General features: G+C 45.9%; 1 protein-coding gene across 7 annotated transcripts in view; it reads right to left on the reverse strand.

Moving 5' to 3' along the window:
• Positions 1–404: 404 nt before the first annotated feature.
• Positions 405–23,102, reverse strand: part of Sgms2 (sphingomyelin synthase 2) — a 69,091-nt gene continuing 46,393 nt past the window's right edge. For all 7 annotated transcript variants that reach the window (XM_050146632.1, XM_050146548.1, XM_050146777.1 and 4 more), the window contains 5 exons: positions 19,023–19,710; positions 13,678–13,795; positions 8,370–8,523; positions 4,985–5,151; positions 405–3,714 (listed from right to left, as the gene is read on the reverse strand). In XM_050146632.1, coding sequence (XP_050002589.1) covers positions 3,511–3,714; positions 4,985–5,151; positions 8,370–8,523; positions 13,678–13,795; positions 19,023–19,477 — 1,098 coding nt within the window. In that variant the 5' untranslated portion in view covers positions 19,478–19,710 and the 3' untranslated portion in view covers positions 405–3,510. The remainder of the gene's footprint in view (positions 3,715–4,984; positions 5,152–8,369; positions 8,524–13,677; positions 13,796–19,022; positions 19,711–23,102) is intronic.

Here is a 23,102-nt window from a genome sequence, read left to right on the forward strand (position 1 = left end):
CACATGTAAACTCATTTACTAGAAGATTCCATCTCACGCTTCCTTACGCTAAAGGGGTGAGTGTGTTAAGACCAGCTTAAATTTTCAATCAGTTCTATAGTACAAAACCAAAACAATAACAAAAAGTTTAAAATATTTATGGAGCAAGATACGAGCTTTAAATTAAAGATGAAATGATGAGTCGTAGCACAGAAGGAGAAAGACAGTTGACTGGGTCTGGAAGTAAACAAAGTCTGGTACTTAGGGACTAGATGTTAATAATGATTGCGATAGAGGAGGTAAAAATGACCCGCAAATTTTCTTTGATCAGATTCTGAGCACTTTCTCTTTGGGAAGGATTTAGAATGTTTTTAAGATACCTTCTTTCCCCATGAGAATTTCAGATTTTTTTTTTTTGGCAAAAAAAAAAAAAAAAAAAAAAAACTGAGCAACAACATCAACAACAAAAAGCCAAAAAACAGACTTTGGAGAAACCCTGAAAATCTATTTTTAAAGTAGCGTTTGCATTCCAGACATGACACATCGCCACAAGGAGGCACTGCTAGCACAGCCAAGAATCCACGGCTACAAACCTGCCCAAAGAGTTCGAGAGTTGACCCTCAGCCAGCCTTCTGCCCTCAGTAAAACCTGCTTCCTGGAAGGACAGACACAATTAGCTCAGGAGGAATGGGGAAGGAGGCTTCCTTGTTTTGGATCTAGTGGATCTAGATCAACAAGTTTGAAAGAACTCCATTTCCACTGGGATGCTTCAGAAGAAAACATGTAGCATCTGTTTTATATCACAGGCATTTTCCAGAAGTGCCGCATTACAGGAAAGCCAGAAGCATGGGCTCACGAAAGCACGGGTAATGGGTAAGACCTGCATCTTTACTGGCAAAGAAAAGGTGTTGCCATCATTTACTGCTTTGGTTGGGTAGGCGTGGGAGCACACACTTGCAATCCCAGCACTCTGGAGGCTGAGGCAGGAGGACTGAAAATTGTAAGTCAACCTGGGCTACACGGTGAGATGAGACCATCTCAAAAATAAAATTACTGTTTCAAAGGCAACGTCACAATTGTCTATATTTTATATCCCCAATGGCATGTGGAGCCAAGTCTCCAATTTGCTTTCCTACACTGAAATGAGTTTGGTCATCTTTTGCATCTTGACACGTGGACATCTCCCTCTCTTATTTTCAAGACATATGTTTCCACATGAGCATTGACTAGAGAGCCACAGCAAACACACAGAGAACTTGGGAACAACAGTGTCCACACGAGACTCATGGGTATTTTTAGGAGTCCTTTGGAAAGTGATAGTATTGTTTTTTGACGGCCTGGGTGACGTGACTGGAATGCAAGGTTTTCTGTTCCCAACAATCAACATGTAGTGTAATGCTTAACTGAAGAATCCTGGGGAATCCTAGCCACAGCTGGATAAAGTTCTCAGGTGTTTGGTTTCAATGAAAGCCTCACAGACCAAAACCGGGGCTGCAGCGCTGAGTACTTCTCTTGTAATAAGACACAGAAGTTAAATGCATGCTTCCAAGCAGAACACTTTGTTCTAACCCAAGATCAGAGTTGAGGAAATGAACATATGAGAACTGTATAGAATTGTCTCTAACACAAGGTAAACTAGGTATGTATTTACTATTGGCTTATTCCATAAAAATACAAAACCTTTGCACTCCCAACTCTGCCGAAGGTGTTTAGAGTTCGCACTCTAATGAAGACAGCCAGATTGAGAATCTTAACTCTCTCGCCTTTGAATCCAGCGGCCTTCCCTTTACCTACCCTATCACAGAAAAAAGAGACACTCTGGACACACACAGAATTTTAGCACCAGAGGACAATGGCCCTTCTGAACAGATCTGTATTGTGCTTTTGTGCCAAGCAATTTAAAGTTTAACTTTGAATAATCAAGGCCGACCCGCTTCCAAGGATTGACCTGAGGATATTCCATTTCATCACGGCCAATGCAACACCTCCTTCCACCCTGCTCAGCTTGCTCCCTTCTGCTCCCATCCTGACAACCACGTAACCAGAGAATGTTTCTAACCTTAACTAGAAGGTTCACAAACTAATCTTAGTTAAGAAATCAAGGCAAGGATCATGCATACTAGCACTGAGTAACACATTAAATCAGATATTCCTAAATCAACCAGATTTTGAAAAAACAGTTCATATCTGACACAGTTGTCCCTGCTCCTTCCCCCCACTTTTTTTCTTTTCTTTTCTTTTTTATGGTGGTGGTGGGGCTTTTGTGAGACAGGTTTTCTATGGGTCTCCCTGGCTGTCCTGGAACTTGCTTTTTAGACCAAGCTGGACTTGAACTCACAGAGATCTGCCTGCCCCTGCCTTCCAAGTGCTGGGACTAAAGGCGTGCGCCCCATGCTTGGCTCTCTGCTCCTACGCAGATGTAGTAATCTCAAGTGTGGATGCCAACGGCATGTTTAAGTGTGCAGCACCATGTGGCACGCTCGCAGGGTGAAAGCCAGCTTGCTCAGTGGTGGTGTATGCCCGTAGGAGCACTTAGGGAGTAGAGTTCCTTGCTAAAAGGCAAGGAACCAGTAAACCTTTGGAATCCATCTTGCATTTCCTGGAAAGCGCAATGCTAACTGAGAGGCGACTGTTTTAGTGGGATGTGCGCGATTAGAAACACATCACAGCAGGGTCCACGCTAGAAGGGGAGCACAAGCATGTTCCCCGGTGAGTGTGAGCATCACTTCCCATGTGTGTTTGCAGCCCCTGCTGGTGCAGTTAACAGTGCTGGGCTCCAGGCAGGCTGCCTTGAATGTGTGTAGCAGGAAAAGCCCCACGCTTCCTGTGGACCTGTCACTGAGACTTGAAAGTCAGAAATCCACACACAGGAAACGTTCATGGGTGGGTCACTCTCATTTCCTTGGGAACACCCCTTCTTTAGAAATACAATTATCAGATAAAGGTTAAAAAAACAAAAAAGAAGAGGAAAAGTCATACATAGCACATGGGGGGGGGTAGCAGCAAAGCGAACCCCAGATGGCACCCTAACCTTCCGCCAGACTGGATAGAAACAAGTGCACTTGACCTTGACCCACCTTGACCCACCTGTGGCTTGCTCTCAGTGAGCTGCTTGGTGGAAACCTGCTCCTGCCCTCACTGCCTGCATTCACACAGTGGCTGTGCATATCCAGACCCTTTATTTCACAACATTAGCAAACTCTTCTGACCTTGAAGGGAAAAAAAACAATCTGGAAAGAATGTGGAAGTGGAGGAAGAACGAGAGGCACAGCAGGTTAATGCCACCTCTGTAGGATCCCAGTTTGGAGGCTTTGTCACCCGTGAGTGAAGAGCAGCAGAAAAATATATGTTTCTTGGGATGAATTAAAAAAAAAAAAGCCAAAAGGTAATACTTCATTCGTTGCTCCGATCTTTCGCACAAAATTTGGTCCACTCCATTTACCAGTCAGTTCTCTGAAAATAAATACGAAGCTGCGCCTTTGGTTTCAGCACGGACTGTTTTGGTGGAAAAGCTGCTGCCGGGCTGGCGGCTCACGTAGACTTCTCGTTATCCTCCCCGATCTTCTGGACCCGTGAATACTTTTTGCATGATGACTTGAAGCAGCCAGGGGGCCAGGACAGTGGCCAGGAGAAGCAGCAAGGAATCGAGCCTTGGACGTTTTTCTCAAAAAAATAGAAGATGGGGAACCACCAAGCCCGAGACAAGAAATTTGTCTGGGAAGAGACCTTCAAGTTCTGTGAAGGGTGGGAAAAATAAAATGAGGCATTGTTTATGAATGCAGTCTAGACTTCTCAATGAAATGGCACTTATTTATGTTGTATCTTAGCAAGGGAACAGCAGTGACATTCCATGGCAGTACCTGCTGTCCTGTCTTTCCCCCAGCTCTCCTTTGACCTTGGTGCCCCCCCCATCCTGTCTTACATTCTGTGGGTCATGAGACCTCTGCCTGCAGTTCTCTAAGGAGGCTCAGGAATAGATGTGAAGGGCATTCAAGAGAAGTGTTTTCAGGATAGGCTGTGGTCAGATAGAAGGGCTAAGGGGGAGTGAAAGGAGAACTCGGAAGGCTGAACATCATCATGAAGAAAGATGGAGAGTTTGGTTTAGGTGTCTGGAAGCATCTCGATCACTGCGTGAGAAGGCAGAACAGAGGATTATCGAGTGAGTGACTGAGCAGCAAAGCCAAATGAAGGGATCCAAAGAAGGCAATGATTTGTGGACACCAAGAGCTCTGAGTAGACCTTTCAGTAATGACAAGTCAATCGCTTGTAGGTTTTACACACACACATATACACACACAGAGTACTCCACGGCACACATATACACACACACATATACACACACAGCACAGCACCACCACCACCACCACCACCATGGGGTGATCTATTCCAAGAAAAATAAGTCATATTACAGCAAGAGCATTGGCAAGGCTAGAAAAGCCTAGCGGGATCTGGGCCGGTGGTGATAGAGGGGAGGCAACCCTGGGCCCACAGGGAGAGAACAAGAGAAACAGGAAGCTTCCCAGCATGGAGGCAAGAGGGGGACACTTAAGCAAGCACTACAGAATGAACGGGAGGAGAACGGGGGTCATCCTGGAACAGGAAGAAGGACAGATAGAGGTGCTGCTCACCCCGAAACGTAATCAACAAGGCAGGCTGCAATCTCTCACCAAGCTGTGTCATAAGATCTCCAGAGAAGGTTCCTAGGTTTGCAGTTAGCGTACAGTCCTCCAGTTCTAGCATCAACCAGCTGAACTGGTAAAATAAGTTGTCCATAATTTTACAGTGTTCTTAACCCTCAGACGGCATGTATATTTGTGATTTTTTTTTTCGCTGTCACTTTTTAAAATAAGCAGCAGTGGCAGGAAGTTCAGCTGAACTGACCAAACCGTACAGCTAGGGAGCAACAACAGTCTTCTCCACGAAGCTATCTAAAACCCCTGTCTATGGAAACGGGTCCCCTGCACCTCAAGGGCATTGCTCACCCAAGGGTCTTCACGGCTCTCACCTTTTCGTTGGCCATGGAATGGTACCACCAAAACAGCCGTGTCGTGATGTAGTAAGCGATGATCACGTCGACGGTGTAGTGTTCGTGCGCCACGAGGATGCAGATGATGCCCGCAGCGCTCAGCAGCCAGCAGACCAGATGATACCACCAGAAGTGCCGAGGAGAATCTGGACAGAGGGAAACGAGAGATGGACTCATGGACTGGCTGGCTGGGAATGGAACTTGACTTATGCGAGCCAAGGAAATGTCCTCCCACCAAGTTACATCTTAATACTGCTCCTATAACCTTGAGCAGGACCAGGAAGACTGCCATGGCAATGAATGGCTTTAGTTTGCCCAGAGGGCACAGGGAATCACGTTAGCACACACAGTAGTCATTTGTAGGAGGTTGGTGGGCACTGAGAGATATTCCAGGTTGTGCCTACCTTCAGCACAACTATTAAATAAGGAAGAGAACAGAACTGTTACTTAGATTGGCTATAGCTGGCTCGTCCTGGCAAGAGAACTAGTAAGGGCCTAAAGAAAAGGTCTATGAAAACAAGGCGGGCGAAATGAGAGATCTTAAGTTTACTTTTATTTCTTCGGGTGTGCCTCTGTGGTGGGGAATGTCACTGTGGCAAGCAAAATTTGATTCTCGGCAGTTTTATAGCACCGCTAGCAATGGTGCAGCTCTCCTCTTGGGCAAAGCTCTGGCTTCTTGCCCCTCCATGCACCGACATTTAGCCTCCTGCTGAAGTTACTGTGAAGTTTGTGCCACTGGCCAGCTGGGAGAGAACCGTGGCGCTTATCCGGTTAACACGGTCACAACCCCAAGTCCTTCTCACGTAAGTGTTCCTGAGAGACATGGCTGAGCTCGTCTGTTTGTATTATCTGGCCATCTGGTCCCCTTCCTTTTCTGTCTATTTAAAGCTTTACTGGCTCACAATAAAAGTTTAATGACCTAGTAGACTGAAATCAATTTCATATTAAACTTTGTTTATGTTCATAGCAACACACAGGCTCAATTGTAAAAGAACGGTTGAAGAGCAAAGAAAGTTCAGTCCCCAAAGCTTCAGACCATGGCTGAAATGGTTATCGGTTATTGTTCCTACACAAGGCGATTCTTGGTCTGTGGATCCCAAGTGGAAATATAGTCCTATATTTGATTCTTTCATTTCAGTGTCTTCCTCATTACTTAATTACTTCATCCTCCTGTTACATTCTCCAAGATAGCTCACAGAATCCTGGAATTTAAATGCCAGAAGAGCCCCCCCCCCAGAGGTGTCCAGTGACTATTGCATTAGAACCCTAAAAACTGAGGCAACCCCGACAAGGCTGAAGGTCTCATTCAATGCATTCTCCAGTTTTGCTGCCCCTCCCCAGACCTCCTCAAGTTTCATATCTGACTGGTTTTTCTATGCAAAGGTCGTCGGGGACTTAATAACAACTCAGAATGTTTGGGCTCAATAGAACTACTCTGCAGCATTAACCACCAGAAGCTGAACCGGGTAAGGAGCAATGACGTAGCTGGAATGACTGTTTCGCGAGCAGTGGCATTGAGAGGCTTTTTAGGAATTCTGAGAAATCCCGTGTGTTCTAGGAAAATGCATTTCCTATGCTGCTACCACACTGAGATCACAACCCATGCCCTTCTCTTCCCCCACCATGGTGATTTTTTTTTTTTTGCTGCCATCTATTGCCGTGAGAAAGTGTCTCACTATGTAACCCAGGCTAGCCTTAAACCAACAACTCTCCTGTTTCAGCCTCTGTAGTGCTAAGATTCCATACACACCTTGTGGGAGGAGGTGTGTTACTGGGGGTAGGCTCTGAGGTCTCAAAAGCCCATACTATTTCGACTTAGAGCACGCGTGCTCCCACTCCCTCTCTCTCTCTCTCTGTGCTTCATGGCTGTTGTCTCAGCATGTAAGCTCTCAGCTGCTGCTCCAGTGCCTGGCCTGCCTGTTGCCATGCCCCCAACCATGATGCTCGTGAATTCTCCACGCACTCTGGGACTGTAAGCAAGTCCCAAGTTAAACTCTTTCTTTTAAAAATGCCTTGGGACAGGGTGTCTCCCTATGGCAACAGAAAAGTAACTAAGACAATTCCCAAAGCTCTTTCGTCCATGCCAAGCAAAGAGAAGTGAGAGAAGCTTCTGGAAACACAGGGCAATGGACATTTTGGAACACACAACAATGATTTAAACATGGAAAAAGAAACATCGCCATTCAAAAGCATGGAAGGAATAGGCAACACCAAGGGGACCTGCTAGGCAGCGAGAACCAGTTACAGCCCTTCAGTGAACAAGGCACTGTCTCATCAATAAGAGTCACTGGAAAGGCTGGACAGTGGTGGCACACACCTTTAATCCCAGCACAAGGAAGGTAGAGGCAGGTGGATCTGAGTTCAAGGCCAGCGAGTTCCAGGACAGACTCCAAAGCTACAAAGAAAACCCCTGTCTTAAAAAAAAAAAAAAAAAAAAGAGCAACTGGATTGGAAAGCACTTAGGACACAGGAGGGCTGTGAGTTCCAGGCCAGCTTGCACTGTACAGCATTTCAAGAACCAATCAAGTTGAAAAAATAAACTACTAAAAACATTAAAACAACAACCTACTACCAACTAGAAGGGCTTTAGACAATGGGAACTTGGTGTACTGATGTGGGAAAAGATGTCAATTTCTTGCCTGTGAGTTTCTTAAGGACAAGATGCTCCTAAGTACTGCAGAGAAGGCAGCTGGGGAGTGATGAATGGCGACATTGGAATAGAATAGGACAAGGATGTGGATAAAACTGAGAAAATACACATCAATCATTGGGAATCACAGAACAGAAGTGTCAGCGAGCAAGTCAAAAGTCATTGGCTTTGTCTTCAGAACGCACAGGTCTTTCCTCAATACATTTATCCTTTCGTTTATTTTTCATTCCACCTCCCTTTGTGAGAAAAAGTTTTGAGACAACGTCTCACTTTAGAGCTCTGGCTAGCCTAGAACTCACTCTGTAGACCAGGATGGCCTCCAGCTCATAAAAATCCACCTGCCTCTGCCTCCCAGATCCTGGGATTGGAGGGGTGCACCACCATGCTCAACCTGTTCTTAATCTCGATATTAAGAACTTCCTGCCTTGGGGAGCACTAAGGAAGAAGGGGGATATTTGGAGGCATACTAGATGCTAAAAGAAACCACAGCCAGGGCTTTACCCTTCCGGCTTCAGGTCACAAATGATCAGGCGGAAGCATAAACTGCGTATGTGCACAAGAGTATTCACAGATGTCTCTATTCCAACTGTCCTCTCCGCTGTAGGGATCCCATCCACGTCAGGGCCCTGGGGCCCCGCCCACCAGCATCCTCAGGAGGGCCCTGAAGCCCCGCCCACCAGCCGAAGGCTCAGGGAGGGAGGGACTATGACTTACATTCTTTGATGAACAAGTATGTAAGTGTCAGCACAACTGTATGACCGCTGAAGAGGAAGTCTCCACACAGGATGTGTGATCCTGTTATGGACAACCCACCGCCAGAAATCAACCGGAGAATCCGCTGTATTTTTGCCTGGGAGTCTCCGTTGAGCTGAGGGACAGAAAACACAGAGGAACATTTATTTACAAGAGGCTCGAGATCATACTTGTTAGAAAAGTAATCAGGCTGTGATTTTTAACTTCTTTCGAAGTTTTTCCTTCTAACATAAAAAGCCAAAAATATTCCAAGAGGAACCACCTCACACTAGGTTCTCTTCATATGTTGGGAGGGCTTATTGAATTGTCCTAAATTATTCAGTGCGTTACTAATAATACGTTTTAGTGGTGTGGTGTCCTTGGGCAAAGCTTTTAAAAATATTAATAACCAATGACTTCACCACTATGTGCTAAAAAGCAGATCGGAGCGACACTGTTTCCTTTTGGCAGGAGGAAGTGAGGCTTTGGGGTCATTACCATTCGACTAAGCTAAACGCCGCATCTGTCGGTACCGTGTTAAGTCGGCGGCATCAAGTGTACGTACAACCTCATTGGTATATGCCAGAAACACGGTTACAGGAAACTCATCCCATTATGTAAGGTCTGGAAATGACATTAGGGACTGTATCAGCAAGCTTTCAAAGCTTCGACCAGGAAAACCTATCACAAGGAATCTAGTTCTACACTGGGGTCAAGGGTACAGGAGTTTCTCTGAACCACAGTGATGTCATAAAAAATAGTGACAGGTGGAGCAGAAATGTCTGGCAGTAGTTTTTTTAAAAAAAAGTATATCCTATTAAAATGTAAGCATACAAGAAAAAGTCATAATATGAGGCAGGAAACTTAGAAGAGACCTCCTGGGCACCTGGGAGGGCAATCACAGGGAAGCCTAACAGAGAAAGTCAGTGTTGGGTATCCAAGAATGGTACCTAGGGAGAGGGTGAGTGACTGTCTACAAGAAGGAGAAACATGGGACTGGTGCTGAGGAGCCATTTGGGATCTTGGGGACAGGTTGGTGGCATGTGTGCCTTCTTTGTACTCAGAGATTCTGCCTCTGCACGCTGGTCCCCAGAGCGTGGCAGTCCAGCAGTACCAGCAGATAGGCTGGCAAGGGGAGCAAACGCTGTCTCGGGTCTTGCCCAGGTGGGCACGTGATTGTGAAGGAGGGTGTGTCCAGGTGGATGGGGTGAGCCTCAAAGCAGGTAGAACACAGCCCCGCCCAGCACAATAAGGAACCAAATCCAGAATCTTTGCCTAAGATATCTCCCTCTAGGGGACCAGAAAATAGAAAATGTCCTGATTTAAAACACAGTACTACTGCAGAGAGCCACCTTGTTACTAAGAAACCCCCGTAAAGAGGGAAACACACACACACAGCTGCTCAACCCGTAATAAACCGCTTCACATAAATGACTCAGAACAGAATTAGGGTCATGAGGTACTAAGGAGACATGTTGCCTTAAAGTTCGCTTCAAGCCTGCCCAGATGGTGGAACCAAAATGAGTTCCCAGCAGCGGACAGTCCTTGCTAAGATCTGGCCAAGAGTCTCCTCTCCCATGTTTAAGGGGTGGTTCCAGGGTAGCAGGGTGATGCTATCGGGAGTCAGCTATCACCCGCCGGGCAGGGTGGCACATGCCTCTGATCCCAGCACTCATATTCCTGGAGGCAGATGCAGGCGGATCTCTGAGTTGGAGGCCAACCTGGTTAGGGGTTATGGGGATTAGGGGAAGGGAGGGGGCACATGTCAAGCTACTGGACTTTCTGGGAGATCTTTGGCTATCTGCAGTGAACCTCACAGGGGTGTGGAGCCCACCCCTTTCTTTTCCCATCTTCTCTTCTTCCCGGCTCCCAATGTGAGCAGTTGCTTTGTTCGGGGCTTGGACGTTGCCTTCTTAAAGGCCCAAAGGATTGTGGGAAGGACAGGAGAGCAAGCGCTTGAGGAAGGCTTGAAGCCAGTTGATAGATCACGTGACTGACGTCAGGAACTACCCCAAAGGGAGGCGAATGAAATATGCCAGCTAAAGCAGCGTCCTTGACACGAAAGCCACAATACAGCACGGGAGCTGTCAGCAGGCATTCTTTCCCGTCAAGAGATACAAAAACACTACCACAATGAGATCAAATAGAACGGACGCCCAAGCACTGCATCCCCAGACCGGAAGAACCTATTGCCCTCATTTCTCCTCCACTCATCTGTCGAGACTCTAATTTTCTGAAGGCAGGAGCATTTAAGAATCATTAGTCTCTCTCTACTTGGGGCCAGAAGCCCTGGGATGTAAACAAAGGAACTCTTGGACCGCACATCTGCCCTCTCTTCTGTCCAGCAGTGCCGGTATCTGATAGCCCCTACCCACCTACAGTTTGCTTTCAGAGATCTCACAGTCAGCCACAGCCTGGAAATCTTAAGTGGAAAGCCCCTCTCCCCCCTCCAAAAAAATAATTTTTCAAGTTTTAACAAACGTTTTTGACAATACATTAGCATTTCTCCCATTTTATCATTATTTATTTTAAATATTTTACTGTGCCTAGTTAATAAATTTAAACATACATGTATTTATGTATGTATATATATGGGGAACTGTATATAGAGTGTTCGATACTATCTGGGCATCTTAGGATGTACATTGGTTGGATACTGTTACTGTACAGAGGAAAGGCCTCTCTTGCTTTTCTTGTATATTTATTTGTGGGGGGAGGGCAGAGACGTGCACGTGCACATGCCGCAGCAGGCACGTGGAGTTTGGAGGACAACCCATGGGAGTTGGTCCTCTCCTTTTACCACGCGGGCCCTGGGGATCAAATTCAGTTCGCAGGGCTTGGCAGCAAATGCCTTTCTTGACCGGCTAAGCCAGCTCACTGGTTCGCTCTGTTAACTTCTTAACCCTTAAACCCGATCACTGGTCATCCTGAGATGGAGGATTATGTTTAAAAAATGCTCAACAGAACTTCACGAGAAGAAAGGACGGGAAGCGAGCAGGGCAAGCCCGGGCAAGGGGAGGATGACCCTGAAGTCCGAGGACTGGACGATCTTGATGGCTTCCTCTAGGCCTAGCTCAGTTCCCCGAGGCCCTCCCACCACACACCAACACTCGTTCCTACTCATTTCCTTGTTTTCAGACATCAGTGCACTACCAGATCGAAAACTGAAGCCACAGAAACCTAAGAAAGAAGCATCAGTCAAAGCACTGAAACACATAGGAGCCCCAGCATTCTAAAGGATTCCCCCCAACCGTGACTCCCATATACTACTTCCCAGAGAAAGAAAGGAGGCACACAGCAGTCCACGGAGGCTGACAAACAAGAAACCTGACCTTCACAACTGTCCCGCCCAGGAAGAAAAGCCCTGTGACCCACAGCCAGATACTGTGCACAGGGAGAGACCTTAGAGCACTCAGCCATAAGTAGGTGTCTCCATCATATTCCTCCCCTCAGGGCTCAGGGAACCATTCAGAAGTGGAGACAGAAAGGCTGTAAGGACTCAAAGAAGTGTTATAGGAGAGATGAGGTTGATGCTGGTGGCCAAACTGCAGGCGCCTGGGAAGCCACTGTGAGACAACTCTGAGTTGTGTGAGCCGTTGGTTCCAGACAGAGCGAGGTTTTGGCATGTGCACATCTGTCATTGCTCCCTTTGAAGGACACTCACTAGCCTTGCCAACACAGGAAACAGGTAGATATCGAAGAGCCTTGTGGCCACAAGCACTGAAAGCTTGGAAGCAGCACTTGGGCCAAATTTAGAAAGCAACTTTGATCCCTGCCCTCTATCACCACATCTCCTCCAGCCGGACAGGGAAATGCATGTGTCTGTTTACCCAACCGCAGGGCAGGCAACTACAGTCAGCTTCTGAGGAGGAGAGCCTGCTCCCGGAACGTGGTGGGAGATTAGCCGGGGAAACTCCCACAGGCGGGGCTGCAGCTTGGTTCTTGCACAGCATCTTTAGCGGGGTGGTTTTGGAAAACTGCAGTTCTTCCATAAAGGGTAACCTTAGGTCTGCCTTTCTCTCATCAGTGACCTTTCCCGGCTAACCTCATCCATTCCTAGGAAGGGTTTGCCCCTCTGCGGTGGCCACCCCACCACGGAGCACACTGTAATACTGTCCGGTAGTGAAGTCTCGGGCAGGCTCATTATGTTTCTAAACTCTCATGTCTTAAATTAGTTTCAGTCAAAGGCAGCCAGTGTTTAAATTCAGTGTGTACACTGTTTTAATTACAGACACGTTTTGCTTCAATGGCTTTGGGAAATGACCGCCTTTCCAAACCACACCTATATTTGGTAAGGGAGATGACCGGCTCCTCCCGAACCGTTCTGCCCTCCTTCCCTCCTGACATCTGCTTAGTGTTCAGTGAAGTCCAATGTCAGCCCTCTTTCCCTCGGCCAGAAAACACGATTGGTAAGTTTCCATTTCATAAAACCAGAGTGCACAGGGATCTAAGATGAAGACTGGCCCTCCTGAGCCCGGATGCTCTGTGAAGAAACTGTAACTTCCCTTCAGACGGCTTCAGCGACAGCACAGCCTACTCTGTCTTCCCACCAATGACTAATCATCTGGACCGGCTCTTGGCTTTTCTCTCTCAAGCCCTATCCACGCCAGTATGTTCTGTCAGTTTTACTGGCGAGATGTGTCCTGGATGAAATGACATCAGTTCCGCGATGGTGACCACCAAGGCTCACAGGAACAGTGAGAATCTTTACAGCCTGTGGCCAGTGCTGCTGATACCCCCACCACCACCACACACACACTGCCTGCTGTTCCTTGAACCCAATGCAGATAAACTGTTCTCCTGGCCTATAGTTCTCAACCGGCCCATGTGGTTAGCTCTCTCCCTTGCTTCCTGCCAATTTTTTCTAACATCTTTTCTTGACCTTTCTGTAGAACAGTTACTGCTGTTTTCCTGTGACAATCGCCTAACTTAGCATCACGTGATATATTAAGAATTTATTGATTAATTGTTGTTCCTTGAGAGACGCTAAAGGGAAGGGCCTGCGCTTTGGCCATTACAATGCCTGAGACCCTAAGTGCCATCCCGTACAGAATAAGAAAGTGAAGAAACCAAAGAGCCCAACACTGGTGGATTTTTAGTCAGCAGAAAACCAATTCTTTATGTGTAGAAATGCAAAGTTCTTAATGAGCACATTTCCCCCCATCTAAAGCAAACTAGAGACTATGCTAGATTGCAGCTAACACCTATGGAAGTGTATGGAGGAATGTGTGAAGGGGTGAGGTTTTAGGATTGCTCTATTGATTCATCTCTGTGGGACCCGGAGACTTACCTTTGGAGCACACTGGAAGTGCATTCCTGGCACAGGTAACGTAGTGACATACATAGTTATGCAGCGATATAGGTATAATGTTCCGATGATAAAGAAGAATCTGCGCCCCACTATAGACCTAAAGGGAACACAGGGAGGGGGAGAAACAGGTTTACCAGTTGTCTGTCTGGACCACACTATACACCCAAGTCTTGCCTCAAACTCATGATCCTCTGGCCTCAGCCTCCTGAGTGCCGGAATTACAGGCACAAGCTACCATGCCTGGCTCCCTGTATTTCTCATGCAATGTAAATCAGTCTTTAATTGACTAAAAATAATAGAAACAATGGAATTAACAAATAAATCTCAGCTTAGGTCTGTGAGCAATCCCATAGTCCATAGTGGGACTGATCACATCTCCATAAAGAAATATTCATACACTGAAGTATAACTAAGTGATCCGGGGCCCCGAAAGGACGAAGAATGTGGGGACAGAGGCAACTTTAGAGCGCAAAGAGTCTATATAGTCTCCGCTCCTAAAGAGCGTCTTCCTCTGCCAGGGAATTCAATCAGCCTCTCTGTTTTCAGACAACTCGCCGATTAACAAAACCCTCTAGAGAACACATTGGAGGTGTAAGTGAGCGGTGGCCATAGAGGAATAACCTAATGGATCAGGTGACATTACATAATTGGATACACAGGGAACTGTGACAACTCATTAAACCCTAGTTATGTAAGCAAGATTTTAATTGGGACCATCCAGAGATAGTCTGACAGTTTAGGCCTGAGTTGCTGTCTCTGACTGTATACATTTGCAGAGAACTATATTCTCACCGCGTCCAAAGTAAACTACTGGATGGATTTGCTATTATCTTATTCACGATTGATTTTTAAATGGCAAAAGAAAATAAAAAGGAGGACAAGGGTTGGAGCTGTTTGCCTTCTTCTGAACAAGGTTGCACTATCGTTTATTGGGGCATTATTAAAGCATTATTTATGACAACCACAAAATACAAACCGCCTAGAAGTGCCCACCAGCTGATGAACAGATAAGGAGAGGCCATGTGTATGTCCAATGCCGTACTATTCAGACATGGAAGCCGAGTCCAGTCCTGTCATTTGTGACAGCTTGGATGGAACTCGAGATCCTCATACTTAGCAAGCCAGGCAGAGGAAAATGAGCGCAGAATTTTTTTTTTTTTTTTTTTTTTTTTTGCCAATTTAAAGAATATTGCTTAAAGCCGGGCGGTGGTGGCGCATGCCTTTAATCCCAGCACTCAGGAGCCAGAGGCAGGCGGATCTCTGTGAGTTCAAGGCCAGCCTGGTCTAGAAGAGCTAGTTCCAGGACAGGAACCAAAAAGCTTCGGAGAAACCCTGTCTCGAAAATAAATATATATATATATATATATATATATATATTGTTTAGAGAAATTGAGCACAGACTAGAGTTTATTAGCGATGGGGGTGATTCTGTATGTTTAGGAGGGGTTATATGGGAAGGCTGATCAATGCGTACTAAGTCACAGTTAGGAACAGGATGTGCTGAGATTTTCCATACAACAAGATGGCTACTGTTAACCATGTACTCTCCATTTCAAAAATAAGTTGGAAAGATGAGGCATTTTGCCATAAAGGAATGATAAGTAGGCTGGAGAGACGGCTCAGCAGCTAAGGGTACTACTGGCTGCTCTCACCCAGAACCCAGGTTCGATTCCCAGCACCTACATGGCAGCTCATAACCACCTGTAATTCCAGTTCCAGAGAATCCGATGGCCCTTGTGGGCCCCAGGCTTGCACATGGCACATAGAACACATGCATGCAAAAGACCCATATACATAAAATAAAACAAATTTAAAAATGTTTTTAAAAGAAGTGCTTAAAGAGAGGCATGTTTAACTTGAATGTCACCTAGTACACACACATGAATTTATACATAATACCTCATTATGGAATCCAATTTTGTAAGCTTTCATGTACCAGTTAAAAATAAAAAGATCTAGGGTTGTGGCTAGGTGTTAGACTACTTGCCGCATATAAGAAGTCCTTGGTTTGATTTCTACTACTACATAAACCAATACCTTGCATTTGGGAGACAGTAGCAGCAGAATCAATAACTTTAAGGTCAACGCTAGCTACATAATGAATTTAAGGCCAGTCTCATCTCAAAAATTAAAACAAAATTTAATAAAATTAAAACAAAAAGAAAAAGAGATTGGTCAAGAAATTAAGAGCAAAAGTCCTTTTCCCTGTGCAGCTTTAAGGACGATGGCGTCTTGACTGTGGCTCTGGGCTCTTTGCAATCTTCAGCCTAAGCCTGTTCTGGAAGCTGACTGAGCTCACCAGCCAGGGCTTTGCCAATGGCATGACTGCATGGGGGCAGCGTGGGTATAGAGGTCTGTGGGCTCTCGGTTCCAGCTCACGGTGACAGCCTCCTTTCTGTTATGTCTGCAAGCGCTGGCTCTGAACATGGATGGGAATGAGTGGGGATGCGTCACCCACCTCCAGCTGTGGGCTTTAACTTCTCTAGAACATACCGTGTGCTCCCTCCGCTGGGCTTCTCACCCTCCCAGTTCTCAAACTTTCCAAACCATCACTGCCCAAAAGACTCTTAGAAGAACTGGCACCCTCAGAGATGAGGAGTATTTTAAGTTTTCTCCAAGACACATGGTTCTCACATGGACCAAGGTCAAATTCAGGTAACTGCTGGGACTTATAATTTAAAAGAAAAAAAAGTATAAATATCTATTTTGGTTGTTTGCCACTGACAGCTATTTCGAGAAGATTCCTGGGTTTCAGGTGAGGGGAGATGAAAGAAGTAGACCCAGGGTAGCTAGCTGGAAGTGCTGACTTACTGTGTATTTGGTAACCTAGCTTTGTTGTCTTAGTACTGAAAAGGAACAGACAGTCAACAGTGCTGGCTGTTTTTCCTTGGTTAAGTGAAAGCAATTCACTCTGTGAATTCAAGCCCAGGCCCCACAGGAGCACTGCTCTGAATTGTGCTTCATGCTATTAGACAACAACAAGAAATAAGGAAATATTATTAGGAGTCAATTAGATTCATTCCAGCATTCTGCGCCCAGAACAGAATATTAACTTAGGTGAAACACTCATTCCCCAGGCTTCCTTAGAAAAAAAGAACTGTTCACGGTGTGTTTTTCCTCAGAGCTTTTGAAAGAAACAGAGACATGAGAGGTATCTCCATGGTAGAGGGTTTGCCTGGCATGTGTGAGGTCCTTGATACCAGAACCAAGAAAAAAAGAAAGAAAGAAAGAAAGAAAGAAAGAAAGAAAGAAAGAAAGAAAGAAAAAGGGACACATTGAGAGAGGCTTGGATTCGCAGAATTTCTTACTCAGCTAGGGCTTTAAGAAGAAGGTTATGACAATTCTACCAGTAACAAAATCCAAGGTCCAAATCTACTTCAAAACTGAAATGGCAGATTAGTGCCATTTGTGATCTTAGTAGCTCTTCCTTTGTTCCTTTTTTACGTTTTCCTTTGTGGCCTGGGGATGTAACCTAGGACTTCGTGCATGTGAGCCCAGGGATGTACTGAGCTACATCCCCCCGCCAATACCATGTGTCTTGACATGGTGGACTCTGAGACGGCCACAGGAAGACAGTTATAACAGCTAGATCTCACCTAAACCAAGACGAAGGCTCCTCTGTAGACAGACTCCAGCCACATGCTAGCCTAAATAGCTCTTCATGCAAATGTGAATATGAAGAGCCTTTACCCCCAAACTGAAGGAGAAAGCAACCAGCCATAGCCTATGCAAGCCCTACTATGTTTAGTCGCATCCAAGCACTAAAAAGAAACTATCAGTCAATAAATACACCCTTGCTTTTAGCATAAAAAAAGCCATACCTGACTTGTGCAGCAGCGATTCACTTCTACTAAGTTAAACACAATTGATCGCTCTTTTAACTAAATACACTGATGAAATATTTTGATAGTTATAATAAAGAAACTTTATGCATGGATGGCTTTGGTTTGCCATGCAAGTTTTGAAAACTGTAGGGTTGCATTTGGGAAAGTCTTTGGGAAAGCAGTCTTAGTTACAGAGCAACAGTCAACTTTATTCTCTCTTCTAAATGGAGTTTTTGTCTGTTTTGGGGTTTTGAGTTTTTTTTTGTTTTTGTTTTTTCAAGACAGGGTTTTGCTGTAGCTTTGGAGCCTGTCCTGGAACTTGCTCTTGTAGACCAGGCAGGCCTCGAACTCACAGAGATCCCCCTGCCTCTAATTAAAGGTGTGTGCTGCCATTGCCCGCTGACTCTCCTAAAAGCCAACTTGTGGCACTAACACTGAACTCTTATTTGACTCTGAATTTTGAAGCTGTGTTGTGGGAGTTCCCATGCCTCACTTTTTGTTAAAAAGCACTAAATTGTGGGTATTTTACTCAAACTTGTATTTTAGGGACTTAATCCCTGGGATCCAATAGAAAGCAAACATCCAAAGACAAATGAGAGGACGGGGAATTGAGTGGCCTCTAATTTTGTGGACCAGACGTCAGAATTCACACAGAGAAGCAGAAATAGCCATGTCAGAGCTGTGCCCAGTTTTGTAACATATCATCAAGGTAACAGCTTACTACTCCCTGGCTGGTACAGTTCTGAGATGGGGGAGGAAGGCAGGGGCTGAACTATTGGGCCCTGTTCTCATTTTCAGTGCCAAGAGGAAGACAAGTTTACTTTAGAGATCTAAAACTCTAACCACCGAAACCCAGTTCCAAATTCAGCTTCTTAAACAAACACTGGTTACTTTGTGCCTGGTAGGAAAAGCACAAGAAAGGAAAGAAAGCTTAAGAACGTTAGAATAGACGTAAACTCAAAGCAAACTGTTGACGGCAGACCAATCATCCCATAATAAATTAGTGTCCTGGCCTACTTCCTACTGCACCTGTAGAGAGCCTGAAAACACTCTACTCCTTTCCTACCATCTTCTTCCTTTGTAGTCCTGGCTGTCCTGAGCTCTCTATGTAGACCAGGTTGACCTCAAACTCATTGCTACCCTTCTGCCTTTACCTCCCAAGTTCTGGGATCAAAGGCATGTCCAAGCATCTTGATTTAGGGTAGGAGTATGACACCATATGACTGGAAACAAGGCACTATGCTGTAAATGGGTAAACTGAGTCCCTCTCCACACACAAGACTACTGCAGCTTCCTGCTTTCACACGTGGCCACTCAATGACCACTTACGGAAGAGCGGCTGAATTTATTCAATGATGCCTACCTCCGATTTCTTTCCTCAAATGCCTAGGTAAAACCAAATGCATTAGAAGAATCTGAGAAAGATAGTATTCATGACACATCATCTCTTTACAAAGCAAACTGAACCCAAACCCAAACACATTATTAGTCAATACTTACTTGTATCTCAGAAAAAGCCACTGGGTGATCCATAACCCAACTAATACAATCCCATTTATTTCTGATACAGAAAATGCCCATTTGACACGGTCGACATAATCGAAAAACTTGTCTGGGAGTGGAGGGCTGAGCTCCTTGGGAGGGACCCTCTCGTGCACGACTGTGATCATGACAGTCGTCAGGACAAGGTTGAAGAGAGCGTACACAAAAGCAATGCCCGTTTTCCACCATTCCAGGGGAAACTTGTTCCTGGAGTCAGTGGGCATAGAAATCTGGATGTAGTCCGGGTACTTTTTGGCGCCCTTTCGTAGCCCGTTGGACAAGCTCTTGGGTTTACCATTGCCGTTTTTGTTTTCTTCTTCTACAGCTTCAGCAGGACTTGTGTAAGTGTCGGGAGAGTTACTGGTTTGGTTTTCCAAATGGCCTTCATGTTTTGCTGTCTCTATGATATCCATCGTCTGCCAGCCTTCAGAGCTACAGGAGATGGTCAGGTTCTTGTTCTCTGTGGAAACGTAACTCTTTTAAATCCTTCCACTTCCAAGATCAACATGGACTCTTAGAAGGGATTGTGTGTGCTGGTACAAAATGGAGACGGTGGCTTTCTGGTTCTTAGTTCCTCCCATACAATCTGTTGGGTATTCACACAAGGAAGGCAACTCTTTCCCCACCGAAGATGATGTGGTCCCTCCTAAGAACAAAGGAAAACAAAGTCAGCAATGGCTTTTCTGATTCCCAACCATTGGAGACGCAAACATTCTCAGAAGTAAGGTAACTAATACCAAAGCGCCTGCTCTACAAAGACATCCTCAGAACAAAATCAGTGCCCCTGAGATTGGATTTATTTATACAGTGCTGGATTGTACAGTGCCCAAGCTTGGGACTCTTGTCTGTCCTTGAGCTGAAGTCAGCATATCTTAACAATCAATTTCTTGTTCATTTCTTCTGATAGAGCCAGGACCTAACATTTCAACCACTTCACAAGTTGCTAACCACGAAGTCATAATACGCTAGAACCTGCCTGGAGACCACATCACTCCTTCCTGATCTGCAAAGAATGTATGATGAACCTTTTCTAAGAAAAGGGATCCAATGGGGGCATGGTGGCTCACACTTCTAATGACACCATTCAAGACGTTAAAGCAGGAGGACTATGATGACTTTGAAGTCACCCTGGGTGACATAGTGAGTTCCAGGTTAGTTAAAGTTTGAAAGAAATCCTGCCTCAAAAGTATACAATAAAATTTTAAAGGGTTTGGAAGCTCTGCTGAATTGCTGGATAGTTGCCACGCTCATTTTCCAGAACAGTCCAGTTTCTAACTTCCCTATTTAAAAACCTATGATCCCTTTGTTGACTGCTTTCATGAACTGCAAAGCAACACATTCAACCTATTTTAAATGACACTGCCTTGGTTTCCCCTTTCGTAGACACACACACACACACACACACACACACCACAAACAAAGTCAACAACCTTCAAACTAACAAAGTTACAAAGCCTTCACTGGGTCTCATCTGGGAGAAGGGTAGAGGAGCAGCTGCAGGGGAACTTCCTAAAACCACCACAGGAAAATGATAACTCCTCGATACAACGAGCAACAGCATCTGGCATTCAGCAGGCCACTTGAAGCACTTACCTTTCTGTGGCTGAGGAAAGGCAACCTTTGGCTGAAGCGCCCCAGGCTCCACGGAGGAGCAGAGACTTCTTACCACACTGAGCAAAGCCAGCGACTCTTATACTAGCTCGCACTATGGCCCAGCTGTTCCCAATTTAGGAAAGCAGCAGTTCAGTCGGGCCACCAGCCCAGCCACCTGAAGAGTTCTGCAACCTTGTAATTAGTCTCCACCCTGAGTACACTGCACAACTTTAGCATCCTTCTTCCAGTCTTAAAGGCCTCCTTCGCAGGGTAAATACGGTTAAATTCAACGTAGTGACGGCTAAGCCTTTAAACGGATGTAAAAAGAGGAAAGTTTAAGTGGCTCGGTTGATACCTCCAGGTATTTCCTTTACACTATGGTGGCACACAGATCAACTACAGGAGTTTATTGGACACTTCCCATCTCAACACTGAGGAACGCAGGGGCAGATTAAAGGCTGGTTGGCTTGTTTGTTTTTGTTGTTGTTGGGACTAAGGAGATGGCTCAGCACCTAAAATGCCCGCTGTGCAAGCAGAAGGACCCGAGTTTGGATCCCCAGCACCCACTTAAAATCACCAGGCAAGGTGGAATACACCAGCAACTCCAGTGCGCATGTGGGAGTGGGCACGGCAACTGGAGACAAGTGAATCCCTTGGGCTCGTTGGCTAGGCAGTCTAGCTGAATTAGTGGGAGGCAGACTGACAGCCCCGGCTCAGAAAAGAGGTGCAGAATGTCTAAGGAAGACACCGATGTTGACCTTTGGTATGCATGCATGCATGTGCGCTCACACATGAACTCAGCCAAGAGCAGCTGGTTGAGTCGGAGAGCTAGAGCCACCACAAGGCTCTGGGAGACAAGGAAATATTCATATTGTGAAAGAAAGACTGAGAAGAGTTGGCCCCTAGATAAAAAATTAGATTTATGTGTTACAGATCCCTCTCCTCTGGCAAGAGGCATCCACCTGCAGACACAGCCCACCCTTGAGAAAGAAAAACCAGCAGGGAAGTTGATCTGGTAGAAAAATAGGATCAGCGGAGGGTGAGTAGCCACGAGGGGTCACTCCCAATGGCTCACTTTCCTCTTGCCCCTTTGAAAAATCTCCTAGCTACCGAGGCACTAGAGAAGGTGGGAAAGCCGGGGTTCCTCCAGCCTGACCAATGTTCTCTGCAGTGCCTTAGGAAATGCCACGGGAAGAATGAGTGTCGCAAAGAGGAGCCCTGGCAAGACGACTCCAACAGTAACTTCTCTCCACCATGGACACCTTCTTCTGAGGAAGACACCCTCAAGCAGCGAGGGCTGGTGTCTACCCACTCCAGCCTAGTTGACTAACATATTCCTCATGTGCTCCTAGCCTGGTGTTCATGCCTACAGGAAGCCTTTGTAAGGTCGTCATCTAGTTCTAGAACATAGAATGTGGAGAGGAAAATCCAGTCACTCTTTTCCCCCAAGAGGAAGAGTTCCAGCACCTACCTCAGGGGACCAGTATGACCCTCACTGAGATAACGATGGATCGTGCTGAGTGTGAGCCGTTAGGAGGAACTGGAGGAGTCACTGAGTGAGCGCAGTACCCACTGAGTGTCATTAGCAGGAGAATAGATATTTTCCTATGGATTTCATTATGGTTGAATGACACCTTCGTCTGTGTCGTTCCACCACCAGACTCAATGTTGTGATGATGGTGGCCATGTCATATTATCCCTTCCTCTCACTGCCTGAGAAAATGACCAAAGCCACTTCTTTGGGTGACAATTCCATTAGTCGACTTGTTTGGGTTTCCACACCAGAGCACGAACCAGCACCAAGCTCGCCAAGTACCATGAGTTAACCTAGGTAACACAGAGACAGTTCAAAATCTTTTACAAACCCGCCCGTCTTGGGAGAGCAAATGCAACATGCTGAGATTGGGTTTTGGTGCATCAGTATGACCCTCTTCATTTTATAACCACAAAGTGGGCTCTGCCGGTGTCAACACCACGTTTAGTTGTGTATTATGCGAGCTGATGTCTTGTGTGAAACATTCCCACTGGCGCTTCCCCTTGCCCTCTTGAGTTGAGAATCCTCTGTTGAGTGACAGATCACGTATCGTGTTTCTGCATCTTATGTCTGTCATCTTCACTACTGCTCAGTAAATCAACTGTCCTAGCCAGGGTCCATGTTGCTGTGAGGAAACACTGACCGAAAAGCAAGCTGGAAAGAAAATGGTTTCTTTGACCCACACTCCCACGGCACTGTACATCACTGAAGGAAGTCAGGACAGGAACTCAAGCAGGGCAGGAATCTGGAGGCAGGCGCTGATGCAGGGGTCACGGAGGAGTGCTGCTTACTGGCTTGCTCCCCATGGCTTGCCCAGCCTGCTTTCTTACAGAACCCAGGACCACCAGTCCAGGGATGGCACTGCCCACCATGAGCTGGGCCCTCCCTATCAGTCACTAATTTAAAGAACA

Source organism: Alexandromys fortis, unplaced genomic scaffold (assembly GCF_014885135.2).
Source record: "Alexandromys fortis isolate MF-2015 unplaced genomic scaffold, M_Fortis_MF-2015_v1.1 scaffold_19, whole genome shotgun sequence".
Lineage (NCBI taxonomy): Eukaryota > Metazoa > Chordata > Mammalia > Rodentia > Cricetidae > Alexandromys > Alexandromys fortis.